We start from the raw sequence: 24,398 nt of genomic DNA on the forward strand, positions 1-24,398 counted from the left end.
AGGAAAAGCACCGTGGTCCCCTTGAAACTTGCAGAGAGAAGTAAAGAGTGAAAGGTCATTTGTATCTAAACCCACTGACTACTTTGAAATCCCACACAGAGACCTCTGCACTTCACAAGTCTGTGCCAGCATATACTCAAAGGCAAGATGGGACAATACACGAGGAAGAAAATAGTCTTTTGTATTCTCTGATATACAAAACACTTGTCACCTCTCTGGGCTGGCAGCCTGCTTCATTAAGTTAACTATAGTACATGGAGAGAAGAAAAATACTAGACAGATAAAAACCTACTGCAGAGTAGGAGTCTATCTCCCTGGAAGACAGATTATCCAGGTAGAGGGCATAACATTCTCACAAACCTACCTGGAAAACTGCTTTTCAGTCCAGTAAAAAGCCAAGCCTCCACTCCCCCACAATAAGAACCTCAACACACAGAATGCAGGAAGAACAAGATGGATACTTTTCAAAATGTTTTTTAATTAAAACCAAAAAAAAAGGAGCACACACCAGAGCTTGACATGGGCTAGTCAAACTGCTGGTCACCAGGACGTTGAACTGGCATGAGGAAGGCTGTGTTTCTGCATATCTCAGGAGCACTGGCACAGACAATGGGACTCCTGGGAGAGCACTAGAGCACTCTGCCTGCCAGGCTACTGCTGCTTTGTGCTGAGCAGATTTCTCATGTGGTGATGGGAAACTTCATCCTGCAGCCCGGACTCTTCTTTCAACAAACAGAAGTCCCAGAGACTGGGGAGGAAACCATTTCAACAAATCTGCATTTTCCAAGCACTTCTGGAGAGGATTCCCCATAGTTTCTCCTGCCTCCCCCAGGCAGGTTACACAGGTTTACGTGGAAACTCATCTTTGGCAATAGCCACACAGGTAGGACCCAGTTCTGCTTCTGCTGAAGTCAATCCATGTCCTTCCCTGGACCAAACTGCAGCTGCACCAGGGCTCATGACCATGAGCCATTTGTGCTTTAAGGTTAAATCCTCGTCCACTCCATCTAGCCAGCAACTTCTGAGAGCTTCTTGTAAGTGTTTATCAGTAAATTCAGGTAAATGTGAACATTTTGGCTACAGCAATGGGGTGAAGTTTTCAATTATGCCCAAGAGATGGAGGAGCTAAAGTTTTGTTTTAAGACATGACTTGGGCACTAGATCAGGTATTGAAACCTCCCTGCCATCTAATAAAGCAGTTGCCAAAGCTGTTGGTGTGCTGCTCCACCAGCCTGGTGTCTTTGCCAGAAAGGCTGGGCTGAAAAAGTGACACATTTTTCATACACAATTTTTATCAGTTAGAATTTACTAGATATGCACCTCATTTGTCTGTCAAATATTTAAAAAATACTTCAACCTGCTCTAATAATCACATTTTAACACATGCATCAAGTTTGGATCAGAACAGCGTCTCTGGGATAATCAGTAAGCCCAAATTGCTGATTTAAGGCCTAAATATCAGTCACTGGCCAGCCAGCCACAATAAGTCACTCTATCCTTGAACTCTTGGAATTATTTTTGGCTCAGACTAACCCTTGTTACCATACATCTTATCCTACACACAGAAGAAAAGTGTATGTGTTTTTCAAGGCTACTGTTGCACCACAAGTTTACATACAAACACAACTTTTGCAAACATGAGACCAGAGAAAGATCTCCCATGTCCCAGGGTGAGTCAGAAAGTTCTCAGGAGTCCAGGGAACTGCCAGAAAGGATCAGGCCTAATACATGCATTAGAGAAGCAAGGTAGCTCCTTTGCTCGAGGTCTGGCTGATTCACTTTGCACATACCACTGCTTGAGCATTACATCCTTATCTAATGGAAAACCTGTTTCAACAACATGCAATACATATTAATGCAATATGCACTGCAACACACAATACGCATCCAAAGAAATATGCCAATGCAAAACTCTGACTGCTCACACATAGCCAGGCTAACAAGGAAGAGTCTTTTACAAAAGACAATCAAGAAATTACCTGAAACTATGAGACCTGAGGGGTCTCAAGCAATCAGCAATATTGAGACCTAATAACAGATGCTAATTCATGAAAGAAACACAAACAGTGGGACTGAGGTAATGGCAGAGATTTCATTAGTGCAATTACATTTAAAATGGTATGTTCTTTAATAGAATTTAAATAAGGCTTTGAATAATTACACACACTAAAACTAACATTCCATAACCTTATTCCGCATGGAAAAGCAGCAGAAACAACCCTCTGGACTGTACAAGGTCCAATTAATGAACAATTACATTCAAAAAGTAGATCAAAACAGAAACAACTCTTTCCCCAAAAAGCTGCATCATCTTTAAAGTCAGCTTTCTCCCCTAGTATGAGAAGTGTGGAGAACAGATGAATTGGGCTTCAGCCCAGTAGATTTGGCCTCGTCAAATTACCAGTAGTGCTTTCCAACCCAGTCTCTCCTCATTTCTTTAGGGTGATGGAAGCTCATGGAAAAAGAGGTGAATTTCTGAAGCAACGGAAAGTGAGTTATCCTTTCTCCAGGCCCAGCAATGTACGTAAATTATGGAAGCTTGGGAAAAACCCCTACATTACACTGTGGCTTGTGTTTACGATGCATGTTCTCCTTTAGAAACTACTCACAGACAATGGGGCAGGGTGGGTGAAAAAAATCAAAGCAGCATATGAAATAGTAATATACTGTTTCAAAATCTGCACCGTCCTGCAGAACCAGGATTTATAATTTATTCAGATTGTTCTCAACAGATCCAATCTACGCTGGATATGTAAAAACCAAGAGACTAAGTCATCAAGGAAAACCAAATGAAAAAACCTGCATACTGCAAGAGTTTTTAAAAATAAAGCAAAATTTAAAATCCCAAGAAACATTGACGAAAGCTCAGAAAAATTTATCATCAATTCTGAAGTGGGGCCTCGTGACATCATCTGGATTAATGAAGACGGAGATGGACTTCCCGGGGTTCTCAGTCACTAGCTGTTGCAACTTTTTGGCTAATCGGTCATCAGGCTGGTTGGTGTCCCCTCCGTCCGACTGCGGGGAGGGGATGCTGGTGGTGCTGCCCCGCCGCTGGAGCTCCAGGGTGAGCCTGTTGGCTGCTTTGACGTGTTCGATGGCAGTTCGCAGGTGCTCGGCAGGGTCGGAGCGCACCGAGGACAGCTTCCGCGCGTGGAGCATGACGGTGTCTTCGGAGAGGTGCTCCAGCATATTGCACTGCGGGATGAAGTAGTTAGGGCACATCTTGTTGACCAAGCAGTGCTGGAGATCATCGATGAGACCCAGGAGGAAATGGGCTGCGTAATCCTCCTGGGCCAGGTAGCTGGCTGGCAGCCTGTCACAAGCCCACAGCATCATGCTCCGCAGGTGATATGGACTAATGGCTTTGGGGCGGGACAGCAGTTTGATGATGATGGCTTTGCAGGCCTGGTAGGCTTGCATGAGGCTGCTGGAGATGCACTTTTTCAGCTGCACTTCACTCCTGGCAAATGACAGCCTCCATTCATTGTCCTTCTTCCCCTTGTAGGAACATGCAGGCACTAAGTAAAACCCACTTATGACTTCCTCCTCTGTGATCTTCCCATCCCAGAAGTGGTTCTCCATCAGCCAGCTCTGTGCCACAGCTGGCCAGCCTTTGAAGGACACCACAGGGACAATGTCATACAGCATGCGGCTGCTGCCCACTCCCAAAATGATGGATATGATAGTCCCATTCTTCTCTACCTTCTCCACCTTTGGCATCCCTCGTTGGGGTTTTTTCTGGATCTCGGAGAGCACAATGCTAATGGACTCATAGAACCAATCTGCAACTTTTGTTGGGGAGAAGAAGTAATTGGTTGCTCCATTGATATGGTCCACGATTGTGCAGCAGTCCTTCCATTTGCTGATGGTTCCCTCATCGAACAGGCGCAGGCTCAGCCAGGAGTGGCACAGGGCTGAGTGGCGCATGTCCAGTGTCACTGGCTGGTTGCGGTCGTGCAGCTTCAGCGCGGGCACCAGCAGGGTGAAGTCCATGTCATAGTCTGTGCCTCGGGCATAAACGTTCAGCTCATCGAGGTCAATGTCCACCACACCTTCCCGCACGCCGCCTGACAGCAGCAGGTACTCGTTGGCTACAGGCAGCTTCTGGTCAAGTTTCTGAACCATGCCTGCAAAAGACAGAAAGAGAAGTCCTTTCAAAAACAATCCAGGATTCAGGATTTAACCAGGATTAAAACCCATTCTGTGCCCAGCAGGGAAAAAAAAACAACCAGAGGTTTCTGTCACTTTTGGTGTGGCAAAAATACACATCAGGCCCAGCACTCAGACAGCCTTTGGCTGTCACCTGACTCAGGGCAGAGCCTTCCCTGCATTCTGGGAATGTGTGAAATCCGTCCTAAACATCACACTGGGAGCACTGGTAAAAAGCAGAAGCCTCTAGTGAAACACAGCAAAGCTGCTTCCAGGACTAAATTTAACTTCCTAAACACCAGTTTTTCTTAAAAACCAGTTTTTCACCATATTGACACTAATTTCCATGGTATCCAAATGTTTCACTAACACTTCACAAAGAAAAGAGAATATTAATTGACTCGCTGTTATTTTCTCTCTGGTGTAGAAGAAAGCTGCACCAACATCAGGGGGTAAGTTTGTACACAAGTGAATGAATAGTGACAAATGTTAGTTCAAGCAGGTCTAATTTTACAATCTACTTTACATTTACTGATGAACAAGGCAACATGAACAAAGGAAATGCATCCTTCCCTTATGAGCGAATGAAGCAGATTAAACCATCAGGCAATTAGAGAAAACAGCTCTGAAATTGGTTCTTCAAGCTGCAATGACATAAAATATCTGATCAGCTCCCCAGAACACAGACATGAAGACAGATTTTTATTTACAGCACCAAAACCAGACACTTCCCTTCACCCTGCAGTGCCCGTACCAGTTGCACAAAGCTGGCTTTTCACTGGGTATTCTATATATACACCCCACTACACTGTGTCCATAGAGCACAAAGAGCAGACTGAGAAGAGACTCTACAGAGGAGCTGAGATATCAGCACCTCATTCAGTGTTCAAATTAGGCTTAAAATTGAGCTCTGCACTTCAGCTGCTCTGTAGCCCGCTCCTGCTTTCTGGGCTGTTTCACTGCTGGTGTTCCTCTTGTGGTTAAATGCTTTTGGTGGCTTCCCAGCCTCAATTCAGCCAACACACCTCAGCCATGAGGGAACAAAGGCCAGTGGCTCTGAATGGAGATGCTGAAGCTGTTATAAGCACTGCAAAAGGGGTAGATATTTATTCATTACAAATACAAATGCACTAGTTTCTGCTGGCATGCATTACTGACTCCAGCTTCCGAAAGGGAATATGGTTTGTTGATATCAAGAATGGTCAAATGGACAACTTCCATTAAAAGGAAGCCAGTCTTAGAGAGACAGCAGTGGGAATAACTAGCCGGAGGCATAACAGAGTGAGCCAGAAAGCTGCCAGTCCCATTGTCAGCCCAGAAACCAAAGACAGATGCATTAGTAAGGTTTTTTACTGAAACACAAATGATCAGCACTACAGTCTGAGCACCCATCCTGGCATAGTCCCAGCGACTGCAGAGCCTTTCCTGAGGTAGTGCATCCCCATAGGATCACAGACACTGCCTGTACTGAGTGGGTCACCCTGGCAGAGTGCAGCAGCAGCACCCCAAGGTACTGAGGGCTGCACTAGGCTGAGTGGCACTGCAGTGCTTTTGGAGAGACTCACCTGTGCTTTCCTGCATGCTAAGACAGCAACAAGGAAATGCTATCTGCATGCATATAGGTAAGCCACGACCAGAGCAAAACCTAAAGCTGTGTGGACACTGATTCCTTGTAAAAGCCAAGGAGACTGTGGGAAGAGGCCTGTGTGTGAAGCAGAATGCATCTTGGGGCAATATTCAGTGTAACTGAAACCCCCCATATGAAATTCCTTTTTAAATACATTTTACCTGTTTCATTCCTTCCAAGAGCTCTGGACCCAACCTATTTTGCTGCACTGAGCTGGGATGATTTTCCTGCCAGGCAGGCAAGGACATAACCCCTTCCATTTCATGCAGCTCCAGGGGCTGCAATAGAAGGAAACAGCTCTGAAGGAGTACTAAGAAACTCTTCCTGCTAAATCCTGAGCTAATCCCATTCTGCAATCTTGCCACATGCTGCCCTGTTCATCCTCAAAGGGTAATAACTACCAAAAGCTTCTGTCAACCTCAAAAACATTTTCAGAGGCTTAGATACATAGTGAGCTATGTTACCCTGATCTATGGAGTGGTGAAGTCTTGCACAGGCTTCTCTACCCAGGGGCCAAATAAGTAGCAGTCACTCCTTTGCTGTACCCAGAAGGGGTTTTGTAATGGTTACCTAAATTGACGTGACATCTGCAGACACTACTGACACACTGCCTCTGAATCCTGTCCTTGAACCAGTGCAAGCAGCCTTAGTGCTTTCCACCTCTGTTGTAAGTTGAGCCTAAGACTCAGTAGAGTCTGGGTCAATCACATCACAGGGACAGGGAGCAATTGGTTTTTTTCCCAGAGATTTAAGTATTATTGGCCCTTACTGTGAGGCAGCACAGCTATTCATCACAGGCAGGGTTCTGATGGCCCATCCTGCCTCTACACTGATCCAAAATTTTCCACTCAGGACTGTGATCTGCAGCTTCTGCCATGCAGATCTGCAGATGTTCCTGAGATAGGCAGACAGAATCTAACTATCCTAGAGTTATATTCAAAATAAATGTTCAAACCTACAGCATTCAATAAAGGATGCATTTTTCTAAATATTTTAAAACTTGAAGGATGAAAAATGCCTGCAGTGTGCCCTTTGCACCAAAACTTCTATCCCAGGGCCTTTGACTGAAAAATAAAATCATGATTTTTCTCCTCTATGGAATCTACTGTTGGATTGGTTGCTCTCCTTGGCCTGAAGGGACCCTTTGTCCTTACGTGGGAGAATAGAGTTGATAGTCTAACTCCATTGAACCAACAGCAAGTGGGACTCAAGCCCTGCCTTCTGTACATGGTCAATTAGTCACTTGATTTTCCCTCTCCAGAACTCCAGACCTATCAGCAGAAGACAAATATTGAAAAATAGTAAGGAAATGGTTACAGGAAATTATCTAATATATCATCAATATCTCTCTACCTGGCTGGCTGCAGTTTAAATTCAAACCCTTAAGCTCTGCTTGGCACAGAATTTCCCCTTCAAGTCCTGAACCAGGAACATCTGCAGCTCTGCCACAGTACAAGAGAAGGAATTTTTGCTAACAGATCACAGCAGCATTGCTGATCCAACTGAAGTGGTGGAGCAGGGAGTTGAGATAAGGTCCCCTTGAGGAAAGTATATTTAGAATAGGCATAGAGCATTCTAAAAATAGTTGAGCTGGCCAAATTCAGGATTACCTAAGGCTTTAGGGGTTTGCAGTGTCTTCAAACTGCCCCCCTTACTCATAAATCTATTTGAAATGTGAAGGGGTTTCAAGGAAGCCCATCAGCCAACACTGTATGGCACACACCACCCAGTCACAAAGCTTTCATCCCAAGTTTCTACAGCCCATGAACGTACAACAGAAGAAGGCACTACAGTTCAGCAAGCATGTACAAAGCAGAAAAATACCAAGATTGGTACTTGACCCAAGTATTTAATAGCACCAGTGGGCCATTTGAGCTCTGTTCTCTTTATCTCAGTCCCAGGACCACCTGGGACGAGGAGGCAACAGGGGTTACATACAACCTAATGAAATTTACAGAAGCCTTGTGGAGTTGTCTGTAAAGACCAAACCAGAATTTGTAGGGTAAAACACAAAAAAAAAATATTTTAGCTGAAAGACCAGCTCTCATGGCATCAAAGTAGGTTCACTGACACTTAAGAAGCTTCTTGCTACTACCAGGCAAAACGCATAACTTGCAGTAGTACATTGTGTGATACTGAAAATCTTGTTTGGCAAAGCTAAGTAAGAGACTGGTGCACAGTTACCACTTCTTTCTAAAGCACCTTAAAGGACTTTGGTTTTCCTAGTCATGTGAATAGTTTAAGACCTTCCCAAGCTATTAAATTTGGCATCCTAACAGGTAAGTATGCTCATAAGCATGAGAAAGGCAAGGAATATGAGAATCAGGAGCACCACCTGTAGGCCAGGATTGCTGGTTGGCTTACTAAACATGAATTCAGAATAACAGAGGTGAGCAAGTGAGTTCTACCAACAGAACTTCATTCCTTTGTTGTTTCTTCAGAGTCAGGAAAAAAATAGGATTTACTTCTATTTCGAGCACTAAGACACAAAGAGAATAAAAACAGAGAAAAGAGATTTTTCTTTATATAACACCTACATTTGGGACACATCCTTGAATGAACTGTGACTCTGATGCAGATGACACAGAGACTATTTTTCCCACTAAAAAAAAAAAGAAAAAAGCAAGACAAAGATGCTCTCCATCCATTACAGAATTTCAGATGAACTGATTTCATGACTCCTGCAGTGTGTGGTGGGATCTGCTGCTATTTCATTACTAGCTTGTGTAAATAAGAAGGAACACACAGATTTGTCTTTGAAGAAACTGATCACAAGAAAAACATGACGTAAAAACTTATTTCTAACAGTTCCTAATTTTGGGTTCCTTCTTGAACCCTCTCTTCCTGATGTCTTAGATGTGCAACCATTGCCACCAAAAGGAGACACATGCAAAGTAAGATGCTATTCTGTTAGTCTAGCCTGGTCTCATCAAACTGAATGGGGAGATGTTCAGGGCAGTCACTGAATTCAGGGAAACTTCTGCTGCATTGGAACCAGAGAGAGGTCAAAAAAGCAATGGGGTGCTCAGAAAGGTTCCAGAAAGGAGGATCAGCAGAACCTTGCACACGGAAGAAACCTATCACAGGAATTCTGGGAGGCAAGCCAGAGCCAGGAACTAACTGGGTGTATGCCCCCCTCGAGTTCCCGGCAGCCTAGAGAGATCTGTAGAAGGAATCTTCCTTATATATGTGAACTGTTCTATGGGAAAAGCTAAGGACCACTCACATATCCCGTGGCCTCCCTTTTTTCTACTGCTTAATCCTTCCACAAGACCCAGTGCAGTTAGGACTCTCGATTTTTCCTCCCAGGTTCATCCTGTTTGATGCATAACCTTGAGAATGCCTTTTTTCTTCTATATGAAATCATTACCATCCTGTAAGTCCCAATACCTAAGGAAGTCGGACTTCCTGGATGATCAGAAAGTGGTTGGAATTGCTCAGACAGCACTAACCACACACTAGATGCTATTAGCAGAGAACTAATTTGTAAGCTCAGGATCTCTCAACGCTGGCCAGGCAATTCTTACCCTCAACTGCTATAAGAAATACATGAAACCCCAGGCTAGTCAAAAAGTAAAAAAAGCTTTTGTCATTTTTTGTAAAGACACTAGTCATGGTCTCTTAGCTTCCTTGACAATTCCGCTGCAAACAGCAGATCCTGCACTACAGGAATGCTGCTGAAAGGAAAGATTTCTGCAGAGGTCTCTCAGCTATGCCTGAGCAATGTGTGTTGAATTTCAGAGGCTTCTTTAAGACAGGATGGGAGGCCGCTCTGATGCATCTGGACTGTGCAGATTCTTCTGTTTCCCTTGGTAATTGCAAATCTATTTATGAGCAGCACAAGTTTTTGTTACGCAGAAGAACTGAAAGAGTCAGCTCTTTAGGGGAGTCTTTAGTTACAAAGCACATTTTGAGAGGACTGTTGGCGGAAGCAGGCAGGGGGTGGGAGAAGAGTGGGGAGACAGAACCATGTGACACCAGTTTAGTCAAATATGGGATGCGAGCGAAGGAAGCTGCTCCTTGCAGACTGATACACCAGTGTCCTACTGATTCTGCTCCTTTTAGAAATCTTGTGACACAGTGACAGAACACACTGCAGGGAGACAGCACCCCCTTGTAATAGAAATCAGCTTCTTTCTCAAAAGTCTTCTTTTAAAACAGTCTTAAAAGTAGCGTCCCAGTTTTTTCCCAGTTTTCATGTGTCCTGGTGGAAGCCACCCACCTCACTGAAATCCTGTTTGGCAATGGAAATAGGTGTTTTGTGGTGCAATCAGAAAAAAAGAAAAGAAAGGAAGAGCCCAGATTCAAAGGGTGAGCCTGTACAGTGAAGAGTGGTGCTGTGACAAACACCTAAACCCACCCTGGCACCAAAACCAGCAGTGGTGTTCCCGCTGTGACCTGCTTGGCTGAATCAGTCAGGTCTCAGAGGCAGGACCAGATTGCTTCCAGAGCTGGAACCAGCATTTTCAGAGGAGCCCCTGAATTGCTGTGCACCTCTGCTCTGGGCAGGAAGAGTTTCAGAGTTAGTTCCAAACTGATGCTGGGTTTCCAGCCTGCCAGTCTGCTTATCCAAGAGTCTTATCTCTAGCGCCTTATTAGCCAAACTAAGATAGGAGTGATGAAAGCTGAAAGCCTACATGGAATATGTAGTGCAAGTCAAAGAGGTGCTCTAGGGTCTGAAGAATGTCGGCGATGAGGTCTGAGAGCAGTTGACAAGCAGAAAAGAAGGAAGAGGGGACAGAGAAGATATAAGAACAACTTGCTGCTACAACCCAGTTAACACTGTACACTGTGTCCATACGGTGTCCATATTTTCAAATGTGCATAAGACATGAAATTCCCTTTGGAAATGGCACAAGATGCCATCTATCCTGGAACTGCAATCCCAGAGACAAAATATGCCAGGGGACAGATTGTTTTAGCATTTCCACCCCCTGGGACTGAGAGTACACATTTGGCAAGGGCTACGCAGGGTCTAGATGGGCCATTTCTTCTCACACCCTTACAGAGCACTGCTGAGGATTCAGCAAGATGTAGCACTGGAGGAGACTCACCAGGATTCCTCTCTTGGATCTGCTTACAGGGTGACAGCAGTGGGCACAAACCAGGTTGAGCATCTTGAGTGCAAACATGCAGCTTGCAGGAGAGGCTGTTCTGCCCTTGTTTTCCTAGTCCCTTCACTGTTCCTGAGATCTTTACAAAAGCACAACAACCTCAGTGGGGTACATTACACATCCATCTACTGTAGCATCCTGGCTCAGGCAACTGCTGCTGAGTGCTTTCAGGGGAAGAGCAGTAAGAGCAACAAAAGTACAGCATAATAACTTTCCCCCTGCAACCTTCAAGCATTCTCTGTCTTTGCTATTTCCCAAACCAGAGGTAGTATTTGCAGCTTTGTCTTTAATAGCACTGAGAGACTTTTCTGCTTGGAATGTCTCTCACTGCTTTGCAGATCAGTTGTATTTTGTTCTAGTCAGTGCCTTGCAGCTCTGTGTTTCACAAAGCACATGTTGTGTCAAAAGGATTTCCTTTTGCTGGCTTGCTAGGAAATGAAGAAACTCACCTAACCATGGCACCTTCCATAGATCACTGAAGATCTTACACAGCTTCATCAGTCATTTTTCTTCCACGTTGAAAAGGACAACTTACTTAAACTTTGCTTGGTTGACTGTCCTGATCTGCACTTGTGTAGGTCCTGGTATTTCTACACTCTTAAGTGAAATGAGACAGTCAACACTGCACGACACATGAAAAGGTGACTTCTGGGTGAATGCCTTCACAGTCCTCTGGGAAATACCTCACCAGCCTTGCTTGCTAAATTAGCCCCACTCCACTGCAGGTTTGCTCAGTGTAATGGAGTCCTCCTCCCCAAAATTTAATTTCACTTTCAGGATGTTCCTCTTGCAAAAGCCAACACCAATCCCATCACTTTACAAGGGGTGTTGCTGACACTGGAAAAGAACTGTGGAAGTAGGACAGGGTAAGGTTTTGGAGGCTGCACAGGAGAACAAAGTCCCCAGTCTCCCTCAAGCTCTCATCCCAATCTGACGAGTCAGCACCAGGTGCCTCTCATAGAAAACACGTGGCAGCTCTCCACTGATGAGCAAAGCCATTCCCTTCCAGGCCTGGGAACACATTCTCCTCTCACTCCAGTCAGCCACAGGGGCATAAGTACATATCAGGCAGAACTTGACTCCAAGGTTGCAAAAGCACTTTGGGCTCCTCTGGGATGGTTTTGAGCTCTCAGTTACTGTCTGGTATCTTTTGCCCACCCTGAAAGATCTAAGTTGCTACACCACTTTATGTTCTGGTGCCAGAGGGCTGTGCCTAGAAGAATGCCACCACACCCTCACATCCTCTAAATCACATTAGAGTCTCCACTGTAAATGCACTTTGAGCTGTTCTGTCAAGCCTCCTGCTTGCAGTTATCCAACATACCAGAAATTCTCTCCCCAGCTGCTAAATTACCAGCTTGCTTTCTGTTCCTTTAGTAGTTGTTTTCTACAAAGAAAAGTCACAGCCAAGAGCAAACTACAGCACTATTCCTTATGAACTGGGCCTGAGCTAACACTGCCCAACCTCAGTGTCTGCCTGTTCTGTAATAACAGCTCTATTTGTCCTTGACTCAAAAATTCTTCACTAAATCATCCAGGAAAGCTAAACTTACATGTGGAGTACACGTGGTGACTAACAGCCTTCAGGGAGTTGATGAATAACCACAGCTGTAATTCATGTCCTTGATTTTCCCTTAAAATCCATCTAACTTGGTTCCTGGGGTCAATGACATGATCACAATGGCATCCCTATCAATTGCTTTTGTTCTCTTCATCCACCAGTGAATAAATCTATTTAGGTTTATACAATGGGACAGGTCAGAAAAAGAGGGAATGAAGGATGATTCCAGGAAACCAGCCAAGCACCAAATGAGTACTGGAAATCCTGAGTTCTCTGAGTACAGAAGGTAAACAGGTATTTCCAGAAGCTTTTCTGAGGCATCTGGTGGAGAAGACGTGAAGTGAATCTTCTCTCCAGCCCTTAGAACTCACTGGGCTCTATCCATACAGACCTGATCTGGCCCCTTTGACAAATCCAGTAGCCAAACACTGGAACAAGCCAAGACAGATAGGCAAAATATGGCTGAGACAACCACAATATAACTTTTCTCTGTCCTTGCACATTAACGTGGATTGGACTAGTAAAATGAGGCAGGGAATGCAGATCCTCAGAGAGGATCTGCTCAGAGTGCTGAAATCAAAAAGGCCTAAACAGTCCAGCTGTGCCTGAGATCATGAAGCTAAGAGCAAGCTTTCCTGCAGTACTAACTTCCCACCCACCACTGAGAACACTGCCAAAGCCTTGTGGAACTGGATCAAGTCACCTATAGGAGATGCTTTTGCTAAAGCCCCGTGTACAGCATCAGCTGTATTAAACTGCTGGTTGGCTTTGACATTCATGCAAAATTCCTCTTCATCCACATCACCAGGAGAAGTTGATACAGGCCAAATTTGTCGCTAGCAGAAAACAGAGCAGCTCTCCTGAGGTGAATGGAAATTTCAAGAACATTTTTCCTTACTTTCCATGGGAGATAGGCAGAGAAAAACCTCAGCCCTCCAAACTTGCCTGTCCATGTCACATTGCTCCAACCACCCTGACCCAGCTTCATCTTGCAGAGGTCATATTTGAGAGCACACAAAAGCCAGCAGAAGTTTCTAACCAAAATCTCAGATTTTACAGCCATTTTTGTGCAGCTGGAGCACTGTCATCTGTCAAAGAGCGCAGCAGGAAGCACTGTGTGGATTCGATCTCCATCAAGTGCCAAGCCCATGGCTCCAGCAGCTGACAAGGATCTCTTATCCCTGCAGCACAGGGAGTGGCCAGGAAGCATGGAACTGGAACAATTAGAGTAAAAGAGAAAGGGAAGAGCAATCACTGCAACAACAGGGTAGAACCTGGACCACCTTGTGTGAAGGTATGCAGTAAAATGTCACTTTGGCACAGGACAGCAAAGGTGTAATGCAGTCACCTTAAGAAAGCAACAGTAAGAAGTCACATTGCCAGGTGGCCCTGAAAGATCCAGGTATTGCAACTGCCCTCCTTCCAGTGTAAGGTGTGGACTGGCTGGTGGGAAGGAGGATCTGGTGGAGCTCTGAGGCAGGGGCTGGCAGTGCTCCCTGGCCGATACCCTGGAAGCATTTGCAGTGAGATGAGGGCTGTATTTTTGGAGCAGTCCTCTGTTACCAGGAACAGGGCTTGAAATGCCCTTTGCACAGAACTCCCATCCCATCTTACCCACTCTGCTCACTCAGGAGAAATTCCAAGAGAACAGCCTCATCTGTTGCAAAGCTTTTTTGTGCTTACCTGGAATGAAATAATGCTTCACACACACATTTATTTAAAGAAAGGCGTGGTGATCTCTCAGCTCATCAGGATGAAAGCTACATTGCAAGGTGAAGGAGGGAGGAGAAAGCAAAATTGTTGCTGATCAAATATAAAATTTACGAAGTATGTTCCAGGAACCTGTCCCCACCAACAGCCTAGTCCCAAAGTAATGTCTCATCTAAAAATCTAGTGGAATAATGGCATAAGCAAGGTTTGGATCCAGAAACTGTCACAAACTTACGCAAAAGAACTCATGCAGTAGGATCTCAAAGTCTTCTTGTAATGGAAAGCTGATGACAATCAAAGCCCATTCTTCAAATCTCATCTTCTATCTGGGCTGCTTCACCTTGCTGACTCAGAAAGCTCAGGTGAGCAGAATCCCACTCACCAATCCCCCCATGTTTTAAAAAGCAGTGTCCCCAGCATGAACATACATGAAAAGACAGGCCATGAAATCACAATGTCTTCCCAGTTTCATTTTCTTCAGCGATTTTTGCAAGGAGGACAGAGGAAAGGCAGTTAGTACTCAAAATTCAATAGAAATAGAATTGAATAGAATAGAAAATTCAGTTAGCTCACTTAGTTTTCCCCTGAAAATGTGAGAACTAGAAATGCTTTGATTACACTCTGTTTGACAGCGCACCTCACATCACTCCAGTAATACACCTTAAGGAAAACCTCAGTGTACAGGTAGAACTCTTTTACCTGTATTTGGAGTTTCTTTCAAAAATTAAACCACCTTCTTTATTGTCTTATACAGTGCATAATCTAGAATTTTAATCCGACAAACTCCCTAATATAACTGTAGTAATAATTAAAAATGCTAAAAACTTTGCTCACAAATTATGCTAAAGAAATTACACTTAGAAGAGGCAGGTTCATGGAGAATACATATCCTTCAAATGGATTCAGTAAGTAGAAATCTCACCTGTATTTTATAGATGCTGCTGTGAAAATACTTTGTATAATTTCCCTGTGGATATCCAACTCCTGCAAGGCTTGCTATCCCTTGCATAAAAAACACTTCCCAGAACAACAGAGATGGATATTGTTTGAATGCAGTCCTGCTACACAGAAAGCAACGACTACCACAATGCTTGCTGGTTTCCCAGCTGGTCCCCACACTATGATTAACAGACAGAAAGAAGATTACAGACCTCCAGACTTTGCTAACACAGTCTTCAGAATTAATTGCATGAGGTAGAAGAGGGAATATGAGGGTGTGAGCTGGTCCTGTAGCAAGGATGCTTGTCCCTGAAGTCAGACAAAGCTGAATTTGTTGCTAAAAAAAAACACCCTGCCCCAAATCATATTCTGAGTACTCAGAAATTAAGCAAGAAATATTCCACAGAACTCTGTGGTTGAGGAAGAAGCAGCACTTTACCCCTTCCCAGAAAGATGCCTTATGAAATTACAACGCTGCTGAAACACCTCTTTGCTTTCCCAAGCTGAGGACATGCTGCTGGGTCTTTCGATCACCAGATTGAGCTTTAAATCTCACTTCACACTTCACTGCCAGTTGCCCAGCCGCCTTAAGGAGACGGCAGGAACCATTCCGCCTTGCCGTGGGCCCGTTCATTGTCCTTCCGTGTAAAAGGTCCCGGGCAGTTGAGCCCAGCCCGGCAGCAGCGGCAGTGCGGCGCTCGCTGCCGGCAGCAGATGGCAGGAGCGCACCGGCGTGCGCGGCTCGGGAGGATGCGGGCGGGACACACCGGGAACGCGCTCCGCCGCACCGGGACACGGCACGGACACACACCAACCCTCCCCGCCTCCTGACAGCGCTTACAGGGGAGAGGAAGCCAGCTCTGACACAATTAGTGCCTTGAGACCAGCACAGGCTACCAAACCGCGTTCGCTCCATCGTTTTCACCGGGTGTATGCCAGGAGTCCGCTGGCAGCAAACAATGTGCGGGGTGGGAGTGAGATGCAACTTTAAGAGGGGATAAGCCAGAAGATAGACACCGAACCTGTCTACAAATCCTATTTAATGCCAGATTTCCAGCTTGTGACGGCTGAAGGGAAAGGGCAGCGTTTCGTCTAAGCCATCTGTACACAGCTCCTTTTGTGTCGCTTCTCTTTGAGTATTTATGCCACTTTGCACAGCAGCACAACCGAGCAGGCACTGAGCACCACGGCTTCAAAGGAGAACAACTGCTGTTTATAGAAGCACTGTCAAGAATTTATTGCTAATGCATTTTGATAAGTTATGAAAAGAGAATGAATCACTGCAGGTAAATTTAGTTCAAAAATTAGATTTTTCTATTTCTTCATCGAAAACCGAGTAAACTCTCAGCAAGCACAGAGCTGCACAGGAGCAGTTCTGGTGCTCAGTGTAAGCAGGTACTTCAGTTTAAGGACAAAGCCCTCAAGAGTGTTGGATTAAAAGTGACATCAACATCTAACTAATCAGTTTCTCTTATTAATTTTCCTCCTCAGAACAGACTGAATACAATAAAAGTAATCTAGGAGCATTCAAAATTAAATGCAAAGGGGATCATCTAGGAATGCCTGTACTTCCATGTGTATTTGAAGAGCAGGGCTGGGATTTTGGAACTGTTTCAGGACAATAAATAGAAAGTCTATCTGGAAATGGGGGAGTAGCAGAAAGAATTAAGAACAAACCCAACAAAAACAGTGTTCTTGTAAAGTCATGTTCGCATGTTTTTATTAAGTGTATAAAAATTCTGAACTAAATAAATTTAAAATGCATCAAAATAGCAGAGACAAAGCCAAAACTAGCTTCTTAGTCAAGGAAATTGTATTCTGTCAGTGTGACTCGTCAGAAATTCAGGATACGGACCCTCTTCTGTGAGCTGCAGAAGAGGTAGGAGGTTACAGCATGACTCCACCTGTAGGACCAACATCCATCAAACTCTCTGTGTGTCAGCTGAGCTAAGGGCCAGCGAGGGAACAAATCCAGACTGGGAAGTGGGTGAATATAATGCAGCCTTAGATGTGTGTGCTCTGACAGACAGCTGTGAACATCTGGCAACACAGAACACATCTGGGATGAGGGAGCATCAAAGGAACAAACCCAAGCATCCTCTGAGTTTACAGAAATAGCAAACTACCACCCCAATCACTGTGTTGGTAATGCTGCCACCGCATGAACTGCAGCACCATGCCCAGCAACAGCAGCATCAGCTCTCAGGGGGGGCTGATATCTCCTACAGACACTTCTGAAGCTGCATTTAAACAGCTATTGTCACACCCACACTGTAGCTGTGGGCCAGCAAAAACCTTAATGGAGGACACAAACATATTTGTCTACCCCAGAACATCCCCCAACCTTCAAACACTGCTCATAGGAGACTGCTGGGATACATATTTTGCTGGCTCAAGACATGTATATCCAGAAACAATCCACCAGCATGTCCATTTCAAGCTCCAGAATCGATTTCTAAGTATTGAAACATAATCCCTGGACAGGACAGTGATGCAGGATGTCCTGTTATGTTCTTCCCCCTCCCAGCCCTGACCCCACATTCAGTCAGGAGTCTGGGAAAACGGAGGTGGGTGGACAACTCTAAATCTTCATATCCATTTTCCCATTCCACTGCAGTTAAAAGGAAAGGACCCAGCCCCAGCAATCAGACAGCGTGAGGGGTAGGTCATTTGTTGCAAGGAGAATGGGTGGAAGTCCAGTTTAAAAACCACAGGAGCAAATTCTCTCCTTTGGGAAAGTCAGAGTAGCAGGAACAACAAAAGGCACGTGTCTGGAAAATAGCAGATGAAGCAGAAAAAGTGAATGAAGTGGCAAACAGAGCCCTCATAGGGCCATAAAACTTGCAGATTCCATGAGGGATAATTGGCAAAATCGATTGGATGCAGTTTGGATTTAAAGCAAAATTGGGGCAGTTCAGAAGACACACACAGGTTTTAAGCATTAAACAGCAACACTCACTAGAGCTGCTTCACTTTGTTGCTCACTCTGCCAAGGGTAGATGAGCTGGGCATGGAGCAGAGAGGGGCCAGAGACTCTGCAATTCAGAGTCAAGCTTTTGAAAGCCCAGAGCATTTCAGCTCAGAGGCCTGAGACCAGAGTTTGTGTAACAGATGAAACAAATGAGGAAACAAGTGAAGCAAAGACTGCTTGCGGCAGGGAGGAAATGCAGGAATTGGGCTTTGGGGGAGCCTGCATTGCTAAACAGCAATCGCTTGATTGCACGAAGGACGAGCGCTGGGAGATGTCTGACTCTCCTGCCTGCTTGAGATGCTCAGCACACAAACAGCCCTGGCTCAGGGAGCCCCAAACCACAGCTGTACTCCCCACACCAGTGGCTGAAGTGAGAGCAGCCTTTCTCACCTATTTCCCCTCCTGCTCAACTGAGCTGAGCTGAATTAATGATCATCACGCAACCCTTGTATCCCTTGCAAGTTGTAGCACTTTTCCTGTTTTTCCCAATGTGTCAGCCAGGATCAGAGGCTGCTGTGCTAACTCTTGTGTTCAAAACCTGGAACATGGACTTCACCCATGGAAACATGGAAGGAACATGAGGTCCATTGCTTGTCCCCATGCTACAAGCTGCCAGACTGCGTTCCTGACTTCCTTCCCCTGCTCAGAAACAAAGCTGGAACTCTCACAGTATCATCTCCTGACTCCAGAAGCTGGAGTTTAACAACAGCATAAAATTTAACATCACACTTGATTAAAAACAGAAACAAAAAATGCAGTTATGAGTTGGCACCATTGCAAGGCACTCAGCTGCTATTTTGCCCCCTGCACCAGAGAATGGCAGGGACAAGCTCAGCCACTAGAGACTTCACAAACACAGCTCAGGTGTAAATCCCCTTGGCCCCTGACTGCTCAGGGCAGAGTGTGATGGTGAGAGCCAGCCCCTCTGCTGCCATGGCAGTGACACAACATGCCAGCAGCCTCCAGGGTAACAGAGGAAGACATTTTTTACCTCCTCTGTGTTGCTTTAAATGTGTGTCTCCACACAGCATCCCACTGTCTGCCCTGCAAGGTCACACACACACGCCATTGGGGCTGGGACAGAAAACCACACTGCTGGCAGCATGGATGCTCTTCCCATTTTATGTCTTTTAAAAGCTGTTAACTTGAAGCAGAGAGAAAAAGGATCAATAAACTGAGGAGTTGCAATCTCTTTTGGGTATCTTAAGAGCTTGGCTTTTGGCTATTTTCAGCAAATTAGTGTGGGGCTCTTAGACACTTATTCCTGCTCTCCGTGAGGTGAAAGCAGGACTGCCGCCAGCTCCGTGACTCATACAAACACAGGGGAGGAAACATAAAACAAGCTGCCTGCTTGCTCTTTCCCAGGGCTTAATCACACCCTTTGTAACTATTTGATGTGCCTGCTCCAGCGCATCCGAAGTTGCAGCAAGAGACCAAACAGGGCTGGGGCTGGGTTTTGACAGCTTTTGCACAGAATTGCTGCCAGGGCCCCATTTCAAACTTCCCAGTGAACAGACAGAGGAAAATGAAGATCTGTCTGCACTTTTGAGACAGTAGCTCCCAACAGTCCCTGCCAGCTGGACAGAAATAACTGTTATGTTTTGTTACAAACCATTTTCAGATAGGACACACATGAAGATCCATTCTCATCCATCACCTCCATGTACCAACATAACAAACACCTTACAGAGCTGTTCCTCCCAAAGTCTCCAAATCCTGAGCCACAGACCACAAGTATTTGTATTGAATTCAGGTTTAAGCACTTCACAAAGATGTGCTGGAGGTGCTTGACAAATGTTCAATATTTGGTATTTGGCTATATTGCCAATTCTTGTCTTCTGTCTTTTTCTGAAGATCCAAGTTTCTGGAGTCCTAAGGCAGGGCAAAAGCCTCAGCTTAAATTTATGAAAAGAAATGAGCAATTCCTATCCATCACAGCTGCAAATAACCAAAAATACCCCAATGGAGATGAGTCTCACTTAAAAGATGAAGAAAACAGAACAGAAATAAAAATACACCAAGAGCTTTTAATTTTAGAGTCCAACTCAGTTTCTGACTGCCTCAAGTTTAGCAAACCAGCTCACTGCTATTCCCCCTATGCTTCCCTTTGGATAGCTGGCATCAGCTCTCTCTACAAATTTATTGAGTAAAAAAATGGCAAAGTAAAACCCACTGGGTCTATATAGAGAGGTGGAGAGATGGCACTGAGGAAAGGGACAGAAGGATCCCATGTATTGTTCCCTGAGACAGTGCTGTCCTGGGAAAAACACTCCAGAAATGGATCTGCCTGCAGCCCTAGGGATGGCAAGGGCAGGGTATATTCTTCCCAGGACAGAAAGCTTCCTTCTCTGGAGCACAGGAGTACAGTGCATCTTTTTCCAGCATCTACTGGTCCCTGCCTTGCTGTGCTCTTCTAGGTGCCCATTTTCACATCACAAACTCTGCTGGATTTCTAATATCCCTTCATAGTTCTTCCACCCAGGCAAACTCCTTCCAGACTCGAAGCAAAACAGCAGCAATGCACACTTGTCCTGGAGGAGTTAGAAACACCACAGTGAGCAGGGAAGAAAGGCTCTATTCCAGGGATCACTTCCCTGGAAGCAGCACAGTTTGGGTGCCTCTGCCAGGGACAGTAGCAAGAGGCTTGCAGGAGCTTAGAGATACCTCACTTGCTCACCAGCTTTACTGCTGGGCTCCTTGCTTACTTCCCTGCTCAGTGTGAGTTCATTATTCCCACCAGAGCATCCCACTTGCCTCCTGGGGCATCTGGAAGGAGCATTCACACAGGGCAGTGCTATGATTTGGTGCAAAGGGGACAGAAATGCAAGTTGAGTGGAGCAGTTCTTCTAAGGCAACACACACCAGCATATCCAAAAGCCATCTCCTGCCTTCCCTTCCAGCTACTGTCATAGCCTTCACAACCCCACACCAGGCCAGGCAAAGCTCTGTCCAAGGCTCTGCACCCCTCCAGGTTCCTCCTTCAGTTGATGTTGCAGAACATCCCTTGGGACACTGACTAAAGGAAGGGGACAAGCCTGTCAGACCCCACTTCACCCAACTCTCAGGACTGCCAGAGCTCTGCTGATAGCCAGAGCCCAGCAGCAGCAAACCTCTGCAGTGCCACACTCTAATGCCATGCACCAACAGCTGCAGCCTCCATCACTGCCTGAGGATTATCCTCCTCTGACCCCCCTCCAGCTCCTCTCTGCGATCTGCCCAACCCACTCCACAGCCTGGCACAAGGCCAGGCTCCCCTGCCTCCAATCTCTGCTATTCCATCTGTCCAAGTCCTGGCCTTTTCCAGCACCCATCTGATGCACCAGGGGCACAGCCACTCAGCCCCAGAGCCTTCCACCCTTGAGGCACCTCCCAAAAGGCTCCTCAGGGGCTCACAGATAATGACAGAAATAAAGTTTTGAACATCGTGCTCCTTGAGACCACTTATTTTTCCTTCTCGCATCTCTGTGCTCACAGGGAGCCAAAAGCCTCACTCCCTTTCTATTTCTGGATGTGGGCAGACCCTCCTCTGCCTCTGCTATTGAGGATATCTGACATAGCAGACAGGCCAGGGCCTGGCATTTGGTTACCTTAGGCTCTCTGTTTAGCTTCTACCCAGAGATAACAGATCCCTGCCAAGAAACTTAGTTGTCAAGGAGACCTCTTTCAAGCAACAGTTTGGTAGAAACTACGTTATTATCTAGGGTAGCACATCTCAACAGCAGAGCACTAGGGTTAACTGCCTGCTAGCTCTGCCTCAGTTAAAATACAGCCTCAGAGAGGGAGGAAAAAGCCAAAATGAAGTTGGCAGCAAAACCAAGTCCCAGAGTTCATAATTTCAGATACATACAGGATTCTCTTGAGACAATGCAAGGTCACCAAAGAGAGCTGTGCTCCTCCTAGTGTCATGGCTCAGCCTCCCCCTCACTCTCTTACACTGATTTTATAATCTAAATTCAAGCCAAATGCAAAGAAACAGATACTAGCCTTTCACTAGCACTGACTGTGTCTCCTCTGGGAACTGCATATTTCAGGTGGCAATATTTAAGCTAGAATGAAAGCAGCAGCAGCTGTACAGGGAGAGCACAAGACCAGACAGGTGGGTTGGGATGGTGCTGAGCACAGGGCTGGCAGGCGCCTAATGAAAGATGTAGCCGAAGGGCATGCAAAGAGTTTCACTCTATGGTTGCAGTTCTCTAGCTCCCACTGCATGTTTCCTCCCAGTTCTAGTAGAGGACAGATCTCTAGGGCAACAATAGCTCCTTTTTTATTTGTCTCTGCCTTCAGCAATAACAATTCCTGTTTTCTCTGTTTCCTTCTTCAGACACTGGGTTAGCTAAGAGGGAGAAATCTGCCACTTCCACCCCTCTTACCCTACAAATAAAGCTCCCTCACAGTGGCATTACGAGCTACCAATAACTTCAACAGTGAAAAGGCAGCCAGAGAACAGCAGCCAGGAACAAAGAGTGCATGTGGGTAATAGGGAAGAGTTACCCTGCATGTAATCTTCAAAACCAGCCAGAAATGAAGCAGTTGCAGGAAAGAAAGGCATTTGCAAAACTACCAGGTGTCAGCTGATCCATTTCTAATTGCCTGAAATGACAGCTCCTGACAGCATAAAGCTAATCTTACATCTCTGGAGAGGAGTTTCAAAGGTAGCAGATATTTCCTGGCACGGGGAAAAAGCTGAGATGGGAATTCAGGTTATAAGGCACATAACAGAGTGGGAGCCATTTTAAGGTCTTCAATCACTTACTACAACACAGAGCTTTATTTGGTGCAGCCTCTTCTGTACAAAACACGTAAAAATAGCAACTGGTGAGACGTGAAAATCAGAGGCAGTGAGCTTGTGCCAGAGACATTTAAGGGCAATGATGATCTGCTGTTATGGCTTCAAGCAGTGATTTAAGGCTCCATAATTAATTCTTTGCTCTGTGAATAAGGGGGGAGGTATCAGGGTTTATAGTTCCATCTTCAAGATAAAGCAAGCCTGAAAATGTACTGGATGTAAAGACAAAATGTAGCAAAAAGCTCAGAATATGAAGTTGAGAGTTTCATTCCTTACCAAGCTTTTGCTCAGTCTCCTACCATAACAAAGACCTAGACAGTTAAGCTTCTTATGCAGTTTGTTTAGAGATGAAATTCAGCACCAATTTATCATATGGCAAGGTCTTCTCTGAAGAACTTTCCACTCAAAGAGAAAAAAGTATCAGAAGGTAAATTCTTTTTACTGTATACATTTATTGAAATCTGAATTCAGCCTACAGGGCCAAACTAAAGAATCCAGTAAAATTTTAAGCCCCAAATTTCTTTTTTCCTTTTTTCCCTTTTTTTTTTCAGGAGAGACTGGTCACTACATTTTCACACTGTCTTCTCAGTAAAGTGCATTCAGGATCTCTGTCAATTTGTATAAACTCTAAAAATTATCACACGGAGAGGCCCTCTAAGCCCTCAGCACCATGGTGAATGCATGGTGACTCCCTTAACCTAAGTAGCATGGTTTTATCCTGGGAAAACAGGTTCACAACCCAGCACCTAAAGACCATTTGGTCCCTTGGTGGGCCACTGGAGGTGCCTAGAATTAACGCTGACTGGAAGGAGAAAGTAACCTAAGAGTGGAAACAGCAACTCCAGAAATATCTCTCCAGTGAAACAGTGGGTCTTAGAAAAAAAAATTTGGAAAAAAAAGGTAAAATTTGTCCTTCTCTGTGCTGAATTCTGTGGTTTTTAAATATCAAAAAAATCCACAGAGAGTACAGAAGACAAAAATCCACTATTGCCAAGATTGAAACATTCTGAAATTTTACTTCCTTTGGAGTTGAAACGAAGGACATAAAACCTCTGAAATTATTCACAAGAGGAAGAATCTAAATATATTTCAGATACTAAGGTACAGGAACAGCAAATAGAAAATAAGCAAAATATTTCAAAAACTTCAAGTGCTCTGTTTCAGAAAAGAAACATCAAACCTCATTATTTTTCCCCTTACTATGGAAAATCAAGGCAATGCAGTCTTGTGAGTTACCCCACTTAGATGGAAAACGATCAAAGGGTTTTGCTACAGCTCTGCTTATCAGGTATTTAAAACAGCTTCACTCATGACCTTTGCCTTCCAGAGCAGGATGCTCTGGGCTGAGAGGCCAAACCGTTGGCCAAGAGTGGCAGAGGCAAACTTTTCCTTCTTGGTGACCAGTAGAGGACATGTGTGAGCACAAGGGAGAGGCTGTGCCCCTGCAGACAGACAGGACTGGGATTCCATCCGACAGCACCGGAACCCCACAGCAGGCCTGGCTGCCCCAACATGCTCAGGACAAAGGAGAACAAGCT

The 24,398-nt window shown here is 45.2% G+C and overlaps 1 protein-coding gene across 1 annotated transcript in view; it reads right to left on the minus strand.

Moving 5' to 3' along the window:
• Positions 1-458: 458 nt before the first annotated feature.
• MB21D2 (Mab-21 domain containing 2) overlaps positions 459-24,398 on the minus strand; it is a 57,610-nt gene continuing 33,670 nt past the window's right edge. Inside the window, exon 2 of the mRNA XM_085069408.1 lies at positions 459-4,130. Coding sequence (XP_084925534.1) covers positions 2,866-4,130 — 1,265 coding nt within the window. The 3' untranslated portion in view covers positions 459-2,865. The remainder of the gene's footprint in view (positions 4,131-24,398) is intronic.

This window comes from Lichenostomus cassidix, chromosome 9, assembly GCF_008360975.1.
Source record: "Lichenostomus cassidix isolate B80296 chromosome 9, HeHo_3.0, whole genome shotgun sequence".
Taxonomy (NCBI): Eukaryota; Metazoa; Chordata; class Aves; order Passeriformes; family Meliphagidae; genus Lichenostomus; species Lichenostomus cassidix.